At 41.2% G+C, this 18,260-nt stretch overlaps 1 protein-coding gene across 3 annotated transcripts in view; it reads left to right on the top strand.

Moving 5' to 3' along the window:
• Positions 1 to 18,260, top strand: part of znf385b (zinc finger protein 385B) — a 210,200-nt gene that overhangs the window by 43,259 nt on the left and 148,681 nt on the right. For all 3 annotated transcript variants that reach the window (XM_017469946.3, XM_047156209.2, XM_047156207.2), the window contains one exon: positions 13,766 to 14,062. In XM_017469946.3, coding sequence (XP_017325435.1) covers positions 13,766 to 14,062 — 297 coding nt within the window. The remainder of the gene's footprint in view (positions 1 to 13,765; positions 14,063 to 18,260) is intronic.

The following is an 18,260-nucleotide window of genomic DNA, read 5'->3' as shown; positions in this document are numbered from 1 at the left end:
ACTCAGCGTTTCTGATCAGGGAATCCATACCACTGTCTCCAGCTTATCTCCTGATCTTCTAGACCCCCCCCCTTTTTTTTCTTTCCTAGTATTTTATCCACACACCTAAATGAAACATCTATCCTAGTAAATAACAAATAAATGATAAAACGTTGAGTTAAGATCACATTACAGTCCTGTATGCTTTTAAATATGTTTTGAAATATAATGAGGCTTTAAGTCTGCTCTCTTCTATCAGCACCAAAACGGGTTGAGTCACGGCTGCTTATGTTACATATTCATCCTGCTAACCCATAGAACCGTAGAAAACCAAGTTTGTATGCGCAAACTGGTTGCAAAAAAAAAAAAAGACCCGAGTAGCCTAGCAACCTGACGCTATTTATAATCTGACTGAAGAATCTATCAAGAAGTTGATTTAGGAACTGGATTGACGTTAGCTAAAATGTTTTCCATTTTTTATTATTATTATTATGGATTAGCACTAAAAAAACAGGGAGTGCTATTTAGCTGAACTAACACTCTCAAATACTGTAACTCTACAAGATCCTTATGACTTGGCGTCCTGTCAGTGGCTAAATCACGCTAAGCGTTTTTCTAGACTTTTCGACCGAACATATCTACACGGACAACTCAAAGAACCTCTGAGCGTTTATACTAGACAGAAATTAAAGGCATATGAGTCTCTTGAAGGTTACAGCTTCATCATGTTTTATGATTATAACCTCGGCACTGAGAGCTGAGGTGCTGCGCAAGCAGCAACTCAGCTGAACAAAGTTAGTGATAGCTAAACGTGTGCACTGTAGTAAACTCTTCGGTAAGAATGCGACCTAGCCGTTTAGCGTTAGCTTGCTAGTTTCTTGAAGCAGGCAAGCTTTTGTAGGTTTGTTACAGCTATATAAATCAGGCATTTTAGCTAACTAGCAAACTTAACCTGGTAAATTCTTTGTTAGCAAGCCAGCTTGATTGATTTCATAGTTAGCTACGTAGCTAATTGTAGCTAAATTATCTCTCCTAACTGCCTGTAACTGCAGCCGTCTTCTGTTGGCTTGGAAAAGTAGAATTGTTTATGAACACATTTCCAGTGTATTATTACCTGATTTGGCAATATATATATATATATATATATATATATATATATATATATATATATATATATATATATATATATATATATATATATATATATATAAAGTCTACTTTAAAAAAAAAACAACTAAGTTTAGTAATGTAAAAAAAGGTTTAGCATGCTAAGTATTAGCCAGTTAGCACCACTGAGTTATATAGTTGTTTTTATTTTTAAATTTACCATTCTACATGCTTTTCGAGTTGCCGGTGTGTTGCTCTGTTCATTTGCAGTGTTTAATGAGATGCTATTGTACTCATTTTATCACAAACCGTGATATTTATAAAGGTCAGGAAGTTAAACACAGATAACGATGGCTTCTCGTTTGACTTTGATTTTAATAAAAAGCCTTAATAACCAAATCTTCACCTTGCTGTGTGTCTGTGTGTGTGTGTGTGCGTCCACCAGCCAAACACACTACACACACTCAGGCCCCCTGAACACACACTATCAGTGAGCAGAAAAGCTTACATGAGTCAAGTGCTTGGCCATTACATCCCTGACTCTGCATGGAGCTTCCAGAGAAAGGCATTAGCACAGAGGCAAGGACCATCTGGTGCCGAGTGTGTTTTAGCTGTGAGGTTTAGTAACCGTCCATAGCAAACAAGCATGGCTGACTGGAACTGAGCTTAGCTGGGACACCTCTTTCTCTCTCTCTCTCTCTCTCTCTCTCTCTCTCTCTCTCTCTCTCTCTCTCTCCGAGTACAGGGAGATCATGCAAACTCCGCTCATGCAGGGTGGAGATGGGAATTGAACCCTCAACCCCAGAGGATCTTGCAACCCAGAAGTTCATTATTTTCCTGTAACAGCACATCCAGAATTTTTTTATTCCTCCTATTCCACAGCACCTTGCCAAGAATGACGATTTTTATTTATTAATGTACGACACATCATTTATTATTATTATTATTATTATTTATTTTTTGCAGTTTTTATAACTTACATTTAATTTTGTGGTACATCCACGAGACCATTGCGTCCTGTTATCTCTTTCCATAAAGGTTCAAAGTTAAGATCTCTTCACCATCTAAGTGATTATGCCGTCTATTTTCTTTGTTAAATAACTCTTTTTTTTCTCTTCTTTTCCCCCCATTATTAGTGTTAGATTATGTAGATTCTTTGCCGTACCTGTGAATGATGTGTGACTATACTAATGATAACATTGTGTAGATCGTGCACATGAGTAGAAAAATGTGATTTGGATTACTGCTCGCACTACTGATGCTTTTGATACTTAGAGTGAGATGTTAAACCTTAAGACGCGTATTGTTGCGTGATGAGAGTATCAAAACATATCTTTAAAGCCATGAGTGCTAAATAATTCTGCGTCAAACTGTATTTTGAAGAAAAAGTGTTTTATACTTTGGTAAAAAAAAAAAAAAAAAAGACCAGTTGTGTGTGTGTGTGTGTGTGTGTGTGTGTGTGTGAGAGAGAGAGAGAGAGAGAGAGAGAGAGAGAGAGAGGAATTGTCGTTCCATCTCTCCATCCATCCTTCTTTTCTCTGCCGGTGGTCTCTAGTGTATCCTGACGCTTATTTAATAATTGGTGTTATTTGTATTCCCTACACACTCCTTCTGCCCAATTGCTGCTAATAATTAAAATCTGGTGTGTCTTGCAGCCCGTTCTGCATTGTCTGAGCCTGTATTTGCTCCCCCGCCCCCCGTGGAGGTCATGAGGAGTAAATCGTTACTGCGTCCACCTCCAACAGCAGGCTTCTTCAGCCTGACTGTTTGAGAAACCACAGATGTGAGTTTAATTAGTTCCTAATTGAAGAAAATAAGCACCACTCAACCCCGATGTCGTCCTCTCAACCCCCTGTTTTGGTTACTGCTTTCAGTCCGCTCTCGTATTGTGCTGATAGAATAGCGTGTATCGCCTCCCTAGTGCAGGAAGGTCTGAGCTGCAGCGTGCTGTAGTTTTTGAAATGTCTGAAACGAACTGTTTAGGAAAAAAATAAATAATGCTGTCACACTATTAAACAACAACAAAAAAGACCTATTAAATAAGAATGATGCTGCTGGATTAATCTGTGTGCTGCTTTAATGCAACAGCTTCACAATCAGTATCAAGAAAGACACAATGCTGTGATTATGATAGTCGTTTCACACTAGTAAATAAAATCTGCGAATTGTTTATTTTTACAGCAGTTTGGAAGCAGATAGTGCTATTAATAAAAAATAAAATAAAAATCGAAGCAAGTTCTGACCCGTTTGAGATAAAATGAGACGGTTTTAGAGGGGTTCTGACCCCATGAATAAAATAACTAATTCATGTTTAAAATAAAGGGTGCACGGTGGTTAGCACATTCGCCTCACACCTCCAGGATCGGGGGTTCAAGTCCCACCATGGCCCTGTGTGTGTGGAGTTTGCATGTTCTCCCCGTGCTGCGGGGGGGTATCCTCCGGGTACTCCGGTTTCCTCCCCCAGTCCAAAGACATGCAGGTAGGCTGATTGGCATGTCCAAAGTGTCCGTAGTGTATGAGTGGGTGTGTGAGTGTGTATGTGATTGTGCCCTGCGATGGACTGGCACCCTGTCCAGGGTGTACCCCGCCTTGTGCCCGATGCTCCCTGGGATAGGCTCCAGGTTCCCCGTGACCCTGAAAAGGATAAGCGGTATATAAGATGGATGGATGTTTAAAATAAAATTATATATAATTCAAATACAGTTTCATGTAAAGAAACTTAATGAGCTTTCCATGGTTGGTTTAGTGATTTATGTGATGTAAAACATCCTTGTGATATTTTTTTTTTAAAGCATAAAATACACTATCTAAATGACTGACGCAGTAACATCCAGTGATGGAAAAAAGCAAACCCATTGAAAAACACAAATAGCAAAGAAACGTACAAGCACCGGAAGAAAGCCCTTTCCATAGAAAGGGAGAACATCCTTGCAGAACTCGTCGTGACGTGAAACTTGTCTGTGTGTACAATGTAAGAGATGCAGAAAAGTCCAGCACTTCAGATTACACACCGATTTCCCTGGACTTCTGGATTTTTGTGCCGTGTTTATGCTAAAATTCATCTCGTGTGACGATCATGTTTTGATTTCATTTATTTTTTATTTTATTTTATTTTATTTTCATATTCTAGTTGAAATATATTTGACTGTTTGTGTATACACATCAGTTTGCTGCAGGTAACGAAATTTAGATGCTTAATCAGGAGCATTGACTCGGGGATGTCTGACTTCAGAGCACAATACAACACAGCGTTTAATCTGTAAATGCACTCTTATAAAAAATACATTAAATCAAGTGTTTAAAAGCGTGCCAAGACGTACTCAGCCTTACTTATAGTAATTGAGGCGACACTGTGAGAAATGAAACACTGGGACGTTCCCAACTCTCAGTCCCCCAATCCATTATATTTTCCATTAACATGTTTGACCGTTGCACTCTACCGTCTCTGAATGTTCATGTTCCACCCTGCTTTGGTTAATGATGGTCTGAATTACTGTCATGGATTAATAAAGTTGTGGATATTTTAAATATCAAGGGCAGAGGAGTGATTTAGCAACGAGTACATTAATCCTACTGAGGTCACTGGGCATGTTTGGTGAAAAATATTTTGGAAGGACAACATTAAATGCTCGTTTCTGATGACCTTTAAAGCAGCATTTACACTAAGATGCCACTTAATTAGTTATTTGACAGTAAACTGGGAAGGTCCTGCAAACGTGTTTCCTTTAAATATTTGCAGAGGTAAATTAATGAGTGTGTTCAAATACTAGCATCGTTTATTAAGCAAGCTAATTAAGCAAGTAATACAGTGGAAAACATGCAGATGGCCGTGACCTCACATGAGTGAACTCACTTCTTTTAAACTGATGAAATATAGGTAAGCTCTTTTTACACTAACCAAACAAGAATATATCTCACAAACCCAGACACTGGATTGATGTGTTGTACTCGACTTTTGTTTCTAAAATGTTTTGTTTGTTTTCACTGTGATTCTTTTAGAAACTTTAGAAATGTTAGTGTTTGATGGAGAATGGTGTGAAATGTTAGTGGTTGTTGGTGTCTGATAGTGTTGTTGAACGTTTGTGTTTAATGGAGAATGTTGGTGATGCTGAATGTTGGTATTTGATGGTGAATGTTGCTGGAGGTTGGTATTTGATTGTGTATAATAATAATAGTAATAATAATAATTCCTTAGATATGTATAGTGCTTTTCTAGGCATTCAAAGCGCTTTACATTGTATGGGGGAAATCTCCTCAACCACCATCACTGGGTAGCATCCACCTGGATGAAACGACGGCAGCCATAGTGCACCAGAACGCCTACCACACACCAGCTGTTGTTGAATGTTGGTATTTGATGGTGTATGTTGTTGAATGTTGGTATTTGATGGTGTATGTTGTTGAATGTTGGTATTTGATGGTGTATGTTGTTTAAGGTTGTGTTTGTGGAGAATATTGACTGTTTTTGTTTGATTCAGAATATTGTTGAATGTTGCTGTTTGATGGTAAATGTTGGCATTTGACGGTGAATGCTGTTAAATGCTGGTGAATGTTGGTGTTGATGGTGAATGTTGGTGTTGAATGTTGTTGAATGTTGGTATTTGATGGTGTATGTTGTTATATGATGGTGAATGTTTTTGAATGTTGGTATTTGTTGGTGAACGTTGTTGAATGTTGGTGTATGTTGGTATTTGATGGTGAATGTTGGTATTTGATGGTGAATGTTGGTATTTGATGGTAAATGTTGAATGTTGGTGTATGTTGTTGAATGTTGGTATTTAATAATGAATGTTGTTGAATGTTGATATTTGATGGTGTATGTTGTTGAATGTTGGTATTTGATAGTGAATGTTGAAGGTTGGTATTTGATGGTGTATGTTGTTGAATGTTGGTATTTGATAGTGAATGTTGAAGGTTGGTATTTGATGGTGTATGTTGTTGAATGTTGGTATTTGATAGTGAATGTTTTTGAAGGTTGGTATTTGATGGTGTATGTTGTTATATGATGGTGAATGTTTTTGAATGTTGGTATTTGTTGGTGAACGTTGTTGAATGTCGGTGTATGTTGGTGAATGTTGGTATTTGATGGTGAATGTTGGTATTTGATGGTAAATGTTGAATGTTGGTGTATGTTGAATGTTGGTATTTGTTGGTGAACGTTGTTGAATGTCGGTGTATGTTGGTGAATGTTGGTATTTGATGGTGAATGTTGGTATTTGATGGTAAATGTTGAATGTTGGTGTATGTTGAATGTTGGTATTTAATAATGAATGTTGTTGAATGTTGGTATTTGATGTTGAATGTTGATATTTGATGGTGTATGTTGTTGAATGTTGGTATTTGATAGTGAATGTTGTTGAAGGTTGGTATTTGATGGTGTATGTTGTTGAATGTTGGTATTTGATAGTGAATGTTGTTGAAGGTTGGTATTTGATGGTGTATGTTGTTGAAGGTTGGTATTTGTTGATGTTGAATGTTGGTATTTGATGGTGTATGTTGGTGTTGATGGTGTATGTTGTTGAAGGTTGGTATTTGATGGTGTATGTTGTTGAATGTTGTTATATGATGGTGTATGTTGTTGAAGTTTGGTATTTGATGGTGTATGTTGAATGTTGGTATTTGATAGTGAATGTTGAAGGTTGGTATTTGATGTTGTTGAATGTTGGTATTTGATGGTGTATGTTGGTGTTGATGGTGTATGTTGTTGAAGGTTGGTATTTGATGGTGTATGTTGTTGAATGTTTGTGTTTGATGGAGAATGTTGGTGTTGATGGTGAATGTTGTTGAATGTTGGTATTTGATGGTATATGTTGTTGAATGTTGGTATTTGATGGTATATGTTGTTGAATGTCGGTGTATGTTGAATATTGGTATTTGATGGTGAATGCTGTTGAATGTTTGTGTTTGATGGAGAATGTTGAATGTGTGTGTTTGTTGAATGTTGGTGTATGTTGTTGAATGTTGGTGAGTGTTGGTGAATGTCGGTGTTGGTGAATGTTGGTGTTTGTTGGAGAATGTTGGTGTTTGATGGAGAATGTTGTGGGTGGTGTTGCTGACTAGCTGCATTTCTATTCTGACTGTGTTCAGGTGGAATAGAGAGAAAAATGGAGAAGTGCTTTGCTTTTATAGAAAAGCCTGCAGGTGAGGCTTTTTGGTCGTCATTGATTTATTCAAAGTTGAGCTATGATCCCTGAAGCATTTTGGCTGTAGACTTACTCACTTGACATTGATCCTACAGTAAACACATCCTACTGTACACTTCGTTATTTTATGTACTACATGGAACATTCGCTGGCACAGGCTGGGCAATTTTTCTGCACTAGTGTATGCTATGATCTTCATAGGGATAGGGGGATGATACATATATAGATCTGAAGAGACTGAGGAGGATATGTACATGTTTTTTTTTGTTGTTGTTTTTTTTTTTACCCGACTTTACACCATATAACCCTGTAGACTCAGTTACTTCACTCTAGAAACTGTTACACGCATGGTAGAGCTGTATATTATATTATTATTAGAAAATTATATTACCCTCTTGTAGACCCAAATGACCCAACGTTCACCCTAATACCAACTGTAGAACCTATTATCCCCCCTGTAGAACATATGGCCTTCACTGTGCACCCGATTAACCCACTGTACACCCTAATACCCCCAACTGTACACCGTACTACTCCGACTGTACACCCTATTATCCTCACTGTACACCTCACTACTCCCCCTGTACACTCTAAACTCCCACTGTACACCCTATTATGCTCACTATGGAGCCCATCACTCACACTGTAGACCCTATTACCCTCACTGTACACCACGTTACCCACCATATTGACCCTTTGTCCCAATTATAGATCCATTTACTCCCACCGTATACCCAATTATCACCCAACCCTGTTACTCCCTGTAGACCCTATTACTCCCCATCCCTGTTACTCCTAAGTTCATCTCTCAGTATATTTAAACAGCAGACTCACCCCCTTCCTTCCAGAGTGAAGGTAAATACTCTGACCTCTGTGCTGTTGTGGCTCAGTGGGATAATATTTACTGTATGTTACGCGCAGTGTGTCACCCCTCCACCCCCCAAAACCTTACTCTCAATACCATCAGTGCCAGAGCTGCAGTTTCAGCCTGCAAAAAGCAACAACAGTATACTAGTGTACTGCAGCTGTTCTGCGTTTTGTTCTGTCCCAATTTCCACTGTAAAGTAGGGCAAGCTAGGAACGTAAGTAACAGTGAGAGGTTAAAGACACCCGTAATACACCGAAAGAAATTGATTAAGGAAAGATAAATGGTTCTCTTTTTTTTTTCCTTTTGGTTACAGTTTCTCCTTCACTGTGTTACAAATAGTTGCTGGAGGAAGTTTGAAACCTGAGAAGAGCTCAGGAAGTTAAAGAAAGTGTATGTGCTGGAGGATTCAAGTGTGCAGCTGCTCACATAGATTATTGTGTGTGTGTGTGACCATGGGATTACTGACCAGATTTGACCACACAGCCACAGATTTATACACATAACTCTCAACATCATGTAGGCACATACACTTCCATTCATATAAACAACTCTTTCTTCCACTTAAAGCACACATGCACAGTTTTACAGACACACACTATTAGATATCACATCCACGGGCTTTTCTCTGGAGTGCCGCTGACTCAGCTGCTGTACTTCCACAGCTTGGATATCACACAGCTAAGGCTTCAGCCTGCGTGAGTGTTGTGTTAGCGCTCATCTTCAGCCAGCACGTCCACACTTTACTACTTTTCTTGCAGCTTTCAGACTAGAGAGGCTTATGTAAATCCCAGTAACCTATTCCTCATCCTGCCAAAGTGCTATGACTGCTGTTCTGTCATGCAGCTGGTGCAGGAGGATGGAGGGGGAATAGTCGCTGCCTGACCTTTCGTGTCATTTGTGAGGTTTCAGAGACCTAGTTACAGTGGAAAAAAAACACTAATCGGATTTCACCCAGTAGACAAGTTCCACTCAAGAGCACATTTTCTAACAGTGAAGGGGTTCAACTTTTTAAGTCCACTTATATCCTGGCACTGATGAATTCTCAAATCTGATTGCTGAAAATTGGTGAATAATTTTCTATTAGTTAGATAGCAGGGCCGGGTGTAATTCAAAGTTCATATTAAGACCTTAACATTTTTATAGTAACAACTTACAGATCAAAGAATGTAATAGTTAATCTCGTACGAAGACAACTATCTAACATTTATGGAAGGAGTCACCAGTTTCAGGACTTTGTAATGGTCAGTAATTTTTATTTTTTTTTTTGCCACTGGAGAGTCTTCAGGACAAGGGATGTTTTCTGATTTCTCTGTTACATGAGAAGTGAGTTCAAAGGGAACTCAACGTTGCATGAGCTTCACGATGTGGGAAGTGCCCTTGAGCGTGGCCTATATCGGAAGTCTGTGTGAAATCACGCCTATTTATAGGCCTACTGTAGTCAGGTGACTATGAAATGGCACCTGTGAACCACGTCCTCAGCCTTATTATCTTCAGCGAAAGACTGCATGTTGGTCATTTGTTTGAATGCTAGCAAAAAAGACTTCATATTTAAAAAAAAAAAAAAAAAAGAGAAAAGTATGAGTCAGAGAGACTTCAGGAAGTGTCTTACGCCTTGCTCCTTTTTCATTACGGGGGACGGACAGACACGCTTTCTGTGTGAAATGTCTGTGGGTGGCCAAGAATGTGGCCAAGAATGTCTCTTCTTGGCCAAACGGAGTTTGGTTTCAGAGCCTCATGGCTCAGGTCCTAGGGATCCCGTATGGAGCTGGAGGAGGAGCCGGAGATGAGAATGGCTCTATCTCTTGCTCTGTTTTCCGGGTCCGGCTCTCTGCCAGATTTTGGAGCTCACGGCGTTACTCCTCTTTCCACTATGGAAAGCCAACCCACCTCCTCTGACTCAAAGGAGCCAGAGGGGGGAGCCATTGCACTAAAACTGGAGAGCAGCTCTCAAGCATATAAAGAGCTGCTTGAAGTGATTACTAGGGCTGTAGAGAAACTTAATCTAGTCTGGCCTGGGGAAGAGGAAGTGGTTCGTAGCAGGCTGGACGAGCGCTATCTCCCGAGTGAATATAAATCTCCCTCACACCGCAGAAAACCGCCCTTTTTCCACAGAAGTGCATGATGAAATATTGCACTTCTGGGTGAACCATACACTTGCCATGTTTATAACCCCACGACGTCCAATTATTCGGTCATCATGCGGAATGAACAGCATGGGTATTTGGCTTTGCCAAAGGTGGAGAAGGCACTTGCGAGCCACCTCTCTCCATCGACGGCAGGAAATTTAGGGTGGCTAACTACAATACAATGGCATGTGCATGGCACATTGATGTCTCAGCCTCAAGGGTGGGGGATAAGGATAAGCTTTCCCTGCTGGATGCTCCTGTTGAACCTTCCAGCCTGTTCGGCGGCATGATTAACGCCGTCGCCGACAACTTTTGCACGGTGAACCAGCAAACTGTGGCATCCAGCCAGTTCCTTCCCTGTCATGTCGAGTTCGCCTAGGCATCCGCGAGTGGAGCCAGACCAGTGCGAGGGAGGTGCAGAAGGTGAGTTTGTAGGCCCACCTCCACCAGCGTGGAAACTACTGTCAAATGTGTCTCCGTTGGTTCTGTCCACCATAGAAAAGGGTTACCGGGTCCAGTTCAGAGCTCAACCCTCCCCCCCCCCCCACCACAATAGTCAGCAGAGAGCAGAGCTTGAAGTTGGAGGAGGAAGTATGATCCCTCTTGGATAAAGTGGCCATAGAACATGTACCCCATTCCCTGAGGGAGGGAGGTTTTTACGGCCGTTATTTCCTGGTCCAGGATTGAATTTTATTTTTTATTTTTTAAGTCTGCGACCAATTTTAGATCTGCACCATCTGAACCATACTCTTTGAACATATACGTTCAAGATTTTGACGCTCAAACTTATCGCTCCACATATTCAGTTCAGGGACTGGTTTGTGATGATAGATCTAAAAGAGACATATTTCCACATGCAGATTTTGCCCAGTCACAGGAAATTCCTGAGATTTGCATTTGGAGGCAGCACATACCAATATTGGGTTCTTCCCTTTGGTCTAGCTTTATCCTCTCGCACCTTCACAAAGTGCATGGATGGCGCTCTGGCTCCCTTACGACTCCAGGGTATCAGTGTACTAAACTACTTGGATGAATGGTTAATTCTAGCGCGATCCGGGGAACTGGCGATTCAACATTGAGAAGTTGTTCTCGCCTACCTGAGGAGCTTGAAGTTGAACCCCAAGAAAAGTATGCTTTCTCCACTGCAGGAGAAAAATTTCCAAGGGATATATGGGATTCTGCTGATGAGGGCGTTTCTATCCCCAACACGTGTAGGGTCAAGCCTATCTACATTGAGCAAGATAAAGCTGGGTCTAGGCATCCCCTCCAGTCTCTACAAGAGACTCTTGGGGCTTTTGGCAGCAGCAGTCTACATCATACAGTTGGGCATAGTACACATGAGACCATTTCAGTGGTGGCTGATGAGTCATGGGTTTCACCAGAGGACAAAACCCCTGAAAATAATAGAGACCATGTTGAAGCTAGAGCACCATCCACGAGAAAATTGTATGCACTCAAGTGGCGACTTTTTGTCTCATGGTGTGAGGAACTTTAGTAAGACCCAGTAAACTGTGCAATAGCTACAGTCCTGGAGTGTTTACAGGGATGTTTCTTAGCAGGGTTGGTTCCTTCTACAATTGATGGAGCCTCTGTGGGACAACATCCTCTAACATTGAGGTTTATGCATGGTGTCATGTGGCTGAGGCCAAACTGCAGACCACGTATACCTTTCTGGGACCTGTCTGTGGTCCTGGAAGGTCTGTCAGGTGCCCAATTTGAGTCATTAGAGTCAGCCTTGGAGAACTCTAAAGGTAGCTCTTCTGCTAGCCCTGACATCCCTGAAGCGAGTAGGAGCTCTACAAGCTCTCTGTGTTACCCCTTACTGCCTTGACTTTGCCCCTGGATTAGCCAAGGCCTTCCTGTATCCTAGGCTTGAATATGTTCCTAAAGTGCCTATGTCCGCTGCCCAGCCAGTAGTGTTGCAGGCTTTCTGCCCTCCACCATTCCTTACATCGTAACAAGAAAAATTGCAAGAGAATTGACAAGAGAATTGTGTCCTGTAAGGGCTCTCTGTATTTGCGTCCACCACTCTGGTCAGTGGCATAAGTTGGTGCATTTGCTGGTCTGCTCTCGTGGCAACAGTAGAGGTGATGTTGTATCAAAGCAACACATCTCTAATTGCATAGTGGAAGCAATCTCTATTGCTTATGAGGTGCATGGTCTTGATACACCTCTGGGCATAAGGGCTCATTCCACAAGGGGAATGAACCCTTGAAGGCCTCCTCAAAGGCTTTATCCAAAAGGGTACCTTTACAGGATGCGTGTGCTGTGGTGGGGTGGTCCATCCTGCACACATTCATTCGATATTACAGTTTTGACATGCATCCTGGGCTTGAGTGTCTTGCAGTGACCCTCGGACTTGGATCTATTTGAACAGGCCATACCCTCAGTATGACGGAATGGGTATTCTCGTAACCACAGCGTGAAGCTCATGCAACATTGAGTTCCTTTTGAAAGGGAACATTTGAGTTACGCATGTAACCCTGTTCTCTGAGAAGGGAACGAGACGTTGCGTAGCTTTGTCATACTGGGGCATGCTGGTGAATTATATCTTCGCTTCAGATAATAGATGCTGATGATGTGGTTCACAGGTACCATTTTATAGTCACGCAACTTGCGAAATTGCCATGTCAACTGAACACAGTAGGCCTATATATAGGCGTGATTTCACACAGACTTCAGATACCAGTCACTCGTGACGGCGCTTCCTACAGCGTGAAGGTCACGCAACGTCTCGTTCCCATCTCAGGGAACAGAGTTAACCCAGACGTTTTTGTGTCTCATTGACTATAAGAGAGAGAAAAAGCAGGCTGGTGAAGGAGAAACTGTTCATAGCTGCTATAACGTAAGTGATAACAGGAACTAACTTGTTTCCAGGACATTCCACGACATTAAATGCAACAAAAAATTTATAAAAACTATGACATGCCATGACATTACAAATGGTAATCTTTGACAAATTGCTTTGATGTGCGAGAGGAATTAAACATTTTGGGGGATGCTGTATTTGGAAAATGATCAACTTTGTGTTTGCACTGGCCTTCCACAAATCACACCACCCTGTTGTTGATTATATTCCTAACCCCAGTATTTTCCCAATAATCAGGGAGGGGTTCAATTGAAACCCCTTTAGACCTATACTATTCAAAGGACCTATACTATTCAAAGAACACTTAGGATAGCCTAAGGAATCTCTCTCTCTCTCTCTCTCGCTCTCTCTCTCTCTCTTTCTCTCTCTTTCTTAAGCCCCATGTGAGTGTGTTTCTTCGTGGTAGTGACAGATGGCTGCTGGAGGTCATGGCTCTGCGGCTGCTTCTAAAACCATAGGGAGGAGCCTAGGCAGGGCACCTAGCAAACACGTACACACACACACGCACACACACACATTCCAGACCTCCACCCTCTCACAACTCATCTCACCAGGCTTCATTACTTTCCGTTTAGGATGTAAACTCTCCCTGTTTTTTACCTGTGTGCATTGCAATGTTAAATTTAAGTAGTGAGAAGTCCCAAATTCACTCCACTTTTCTCTTACATCTCAGGCATGAAGACTCCCCTGAGCCCGGCACAGCTGATGGAGAACAGCCCTCCGTACTTTCCTGTCACAGAGCTGATGGACGGAATGGTGAACGTTTCGACGCAGGAGAGGAAGAAGCTCCTGTACTCACTCTGCGAGGTGTGTAACATCCAGCTGAACTCGGCTGCTCAGGTGCAGACGCACTACAACGGGAAATCACACCTGCGCAGAGTCAAACAGCTCAACAACGGGGAGAGTCCACCAGCCAGCAGCAGCAGCGTCCCAAATCTGCTCACCACGACAATTACAAGCAGCAGCACGGGTGAGGCTGTTTACCTGTTTTACCTCAACTAATCACACGAACCCGTCTAACTAACTACGCTGTGATAATATTAGCAACACTTGATGCTGAGATAAACTTCCCAGTTGTCCTAAAGCGTATTTAGTTAGCTAAGATGGCTATGAGCCAACATGACGGGGAGGATCCGCTACACCTGCTGTCTTTTTTTGATGATGTATTGTATAAGGTCAAGTGTATTAGTGCTGTCTATTATCATTATACCTTAAGCTGAATTTTCGTAATGAAGCACAGGCATAATAACATAATGAAGTCAGTCTCATATTCAGTCTTCAAAATGGCAGCCATTATACAGTGCGTATACGTCACCTGAAACGCACGGATAGACAAAGTGGGGGTCTGAAACAGTGAACGAAATGCTATCGGAATTGTTTCTGCAGGGTGAATCAAATCAATCACGACTGTTTTTACTTCTGTTTAATTAACAGGTCTACTGCAAAGGATCAGTAAAGTGAATTGTAACATACATCACTACTGGATTAAAGGTGTTTGTTGGTTGGAATGTGGACCTCTAAACAGCTGTGATATTAATGTAACCTGAATTAACACTTGACTCACAACTTCAACTCATCGTTCCTTCCGGCAATTTTTTTAAAATCCCCACTTCACATGTCAGCAGGTTTGCTTAGGGGTATTGTGAAGCTATTTAGAAAACAAAAACAAATGCAGGACATAACACAAGAAAGCTGAATACATATGGTACTGGATATTGGCATCATTCATACCATTATTTTATAAGTAGTACTGGTATCCCTAGTTACTCGGTTATGACAGTCTGAGAAAACGGCACTTCCTTTGGTATAAAGTGGGCTAAGTTCTGTGAGTTCCTTCCACAATGTACAAAAACTCTGATATAAATCATTTTGTTCTTTCCTACCATAAGGGGTGGGGGGCATGCTATGCTAACAGGCCAAATGCTAACAGGCCAGTCTGCTTATGAAAGACTTCTCAGAGGCGAGCCCAAATGATCATAGGCCACTCTATAGCTTCCCCCCTGTTTTTAAACAAGTCCAGGGTTGTTTGGTGTATCACTGGGGAGTGTGTGAGAGTCCAACAAGTGTGTGTGTGTGAAGCCAGTGGTGGCCAAATGACAGCCTGCCAATAAGACTCTAGTGAATTAACTGGTGGAAAAGTAGCACAGCAGTTATAGACATTATGCAGTGTCTTCTCAACGAGAAATAACACCCGTGCGCGTGTTTCACTGACTCACTGATGGACAGCATGTGTGAAATGAAACCGTTGGCATTCAGTGACAAAGCGAGTTGGCCGTTTTATTGCGTGATTATGCACAAATTTTATGAGGCTTCGATGTGTGAAGAGTCAGTGTGGAGGTTTTTTTCAGTGTGAACTCCCACCTGCTGAGATCATTAAAGGGATTTTGCTGGTTACAGATGCAGATGTCTGAAGCATTGCTGTGTGTGTGTGTGTGTGTGTGTGTGTGTGTGTGTCATATTATGCATGGAAATGCCATATTCAGTGTCAAACTGGAACCATATGACCCAGATGTATATTAACAGTGATCTAGGCTCACATTTCCAAACACTATCAAACACCAACATTCGCCAACATTCACCAACAAACACCAACAAACACTATCAAACACCAACATTCACCAACAAACACCAACATTCACCAACAAACACTATCAAACACCAACATTCACCAACAAACACCAACAAACACTATCAAACACCAACATTCACCAACAAACACCAACATTCACCAACAAACACTATCAAACACCAACATTCACCAACAAACACCAACAAACACTATCAAACACCAACATTCACCAACAAACACCAACATTCACCAACAAACACTATCAAACACCAACATTCACCAACAAACACCAACAAACACTATCAAACACCAACATTCACCAACAAACACTATCAATCACCAACATTCACCAAGAAACACTATCAATCACTAACATTCACCAACAAACACTATCAATCACTAACATTCACCAACAAACACTATCAAACACCAACAAACACTATCAAACACCAACAAACACTATCAAACACCAACATTCCCCATTCAGCATCAGCAAACACCATTTTTGTAAACCTCAAACAGCAACATTCTTTATCAAACACCAGCATTATCCATAAATCACCATCTATACCAACATTCTCCATGAAATACTACCAAACCAACATTCTCAAGCCATCAATTCCAGCACTGACCCGCAAACCCCATCAAACACCAGTATTCTCTATCAAACACCACTGCAGACTGTTAAACACTAAAACACCTTCAAACCACCAGTGTCCAATAGCCACATCTGTAATACAAACCAAGATTCCTACACCATCAAACACCATCATTTTAATTCATTTGGATTTAAAATGTTCAGTAACAGAACGGCCAAGCCGAATGTCCAATGGGTGGAACCCAGTAACAAACACGTATAGCTACAACACACCAACACAATGTTCAGTCTTGTTAGTGTTTGTTGGTGAATGTTGTGTTGACGTGTCAGAATTTTAACACCAGAGCATTTTTATTCACCAGTTTTAGCTACATTTACAAGTAGCTAGGGATCATTATTTATTTCAGAGCAAGCTGAGTTCATGTGAGTTTAGTATCACCTATTACTGACCGGTACAGGTGGGCGTTCTGGAAGGTGTGTGTTGAGGTCTGTGTGTGTGTGGGTGTGTGTGTGTGTGTGGGTGTGTGTGTTAAGAGCTGTTGGTAATCACACAGTGGAGGTATAACTTGGTCTTGGAGGTGATGCGTGTATTCTGAGCTGCTATATGTAATTACAGCAGGAACACCTGTATCAGATTCAGAGGAAGAGAATCATACGCTGATGTAATGCCGTGTCCGATTCCTCTCATGTCCTCTCATGTCCCCACGGGCTTCTCCACTGCCGTCCTGGGGGAACCCATAATGCTGTCATGTACAACTATACAACACAATGTTTTTGTATCAGCGAGGGGTTCAACAGAACTCATTTCAGAAGCTAAAAACCCCTAAACTATATAAAGAACCATTATGGCGGAAGACCATCTGTTTGTCTGAATGTGAATTACTTTCTTTCTTTTTTTTTTTTTTTTTTTTTTTTTTTTTTTTTTTAACAGAAAAAGGCCTTCCATGGATCTCATCCATCCTTTCTTTCTTTTACTTTCTCTCTCTCTCTCTCTCTCTCTCTCTCTCTCTCTCTCTCTCTCTCTCTCTCTCTGTATAAAACAAGCCTTCCATTTTCTATCTGTTGCATGATGTTTATTCTCTTTGTCTCTGTCCATCCATCTGTTTTCTGTTTTCTCCCTTTGAAATATTGTTGCTGTATTATCACTGGACATTTGGGTTTAAGTTATTACACTGTAGCCATCATTCATCATGTTCTAAATGAATACAGGTTTGTGTGTGTGTGCACTCACACCTGTGTTGCAATACAGCATTTTGTACTATCCACAAGATGGCAGTGTTGGTATGTTGTGAGTTTGTGAGTGAGCGCTTCACACACTGCATCGGAACACACACACACACACACACACACACACAGCAGCTGCCTCTCAGTTGAACAGGTAAACACAGCATTCTTCCTAAGGCAGAGATGAATGTCTCTCTGGCATTGTTTGTTTCTTTTTCTCTCTTTGTGTGAGTGTGTGTTTGTGTGTGATCACCCTCTGCCTCTTTCTGTGAAATTACTTTAAAATTTTGAGTTATTTACTTCTCTGAAGCGTCTCTCTGAGGGACCCCGCTGAGTGCTAACAAATGCTCTCGCTAAACTCCCTCGCTCATTTTATTATTATTATTATTTTTTTTACCCAAGCTGTTAAACACAAAGGAGCTGTGGGGAGGAAGAGTCTACACTAATCTTTACTAAAATACAGCAATGGTTAAAAAAAAATCAATCGATTTAAATTCCAACAAAATCATTTGCATATTCTGTTTACTATTGGAGAAAAAGTTCAAATGTGTTTAAAGGAGCAGCAGACTTAAAAGCTAAACATTATACTGGAGTTTCTTTTATATACATATCTACTTCAAACCATACCAGTGTTCTCTCTCTCTCTCCCTCTCCCTCCCTCTCTCTCTCTTGCTCTCTCACTCTCCCTCTCCCTCTCTCTCTCTCCCTCTCCCTCCCTCTCTCCCTCTCTCTCTCTCTCTCTCTCCCTCCCTCTCTCTCTCTCTCTTGCTCTCTCTC

Source organism: Ictalurus punctatus, chromosome 6, assembly GCF_001660625.3.
Source record: "Ictalurus punctatus breed USDA103 chromosome 6, Coco_2.0, whole genome shotgun sequence".
NCBI classification, from domain to species: Eukaryota; Metazoa; Chordata; class Actinopteri; order Siluriformes; family Ictaluridae; genus Ictalurus; species Ictalurus punctatus.
Note: the sequence above shows the minus strand (reverse complement) of the source record. Positions and strands in the feature narration are given on the sequence as shown.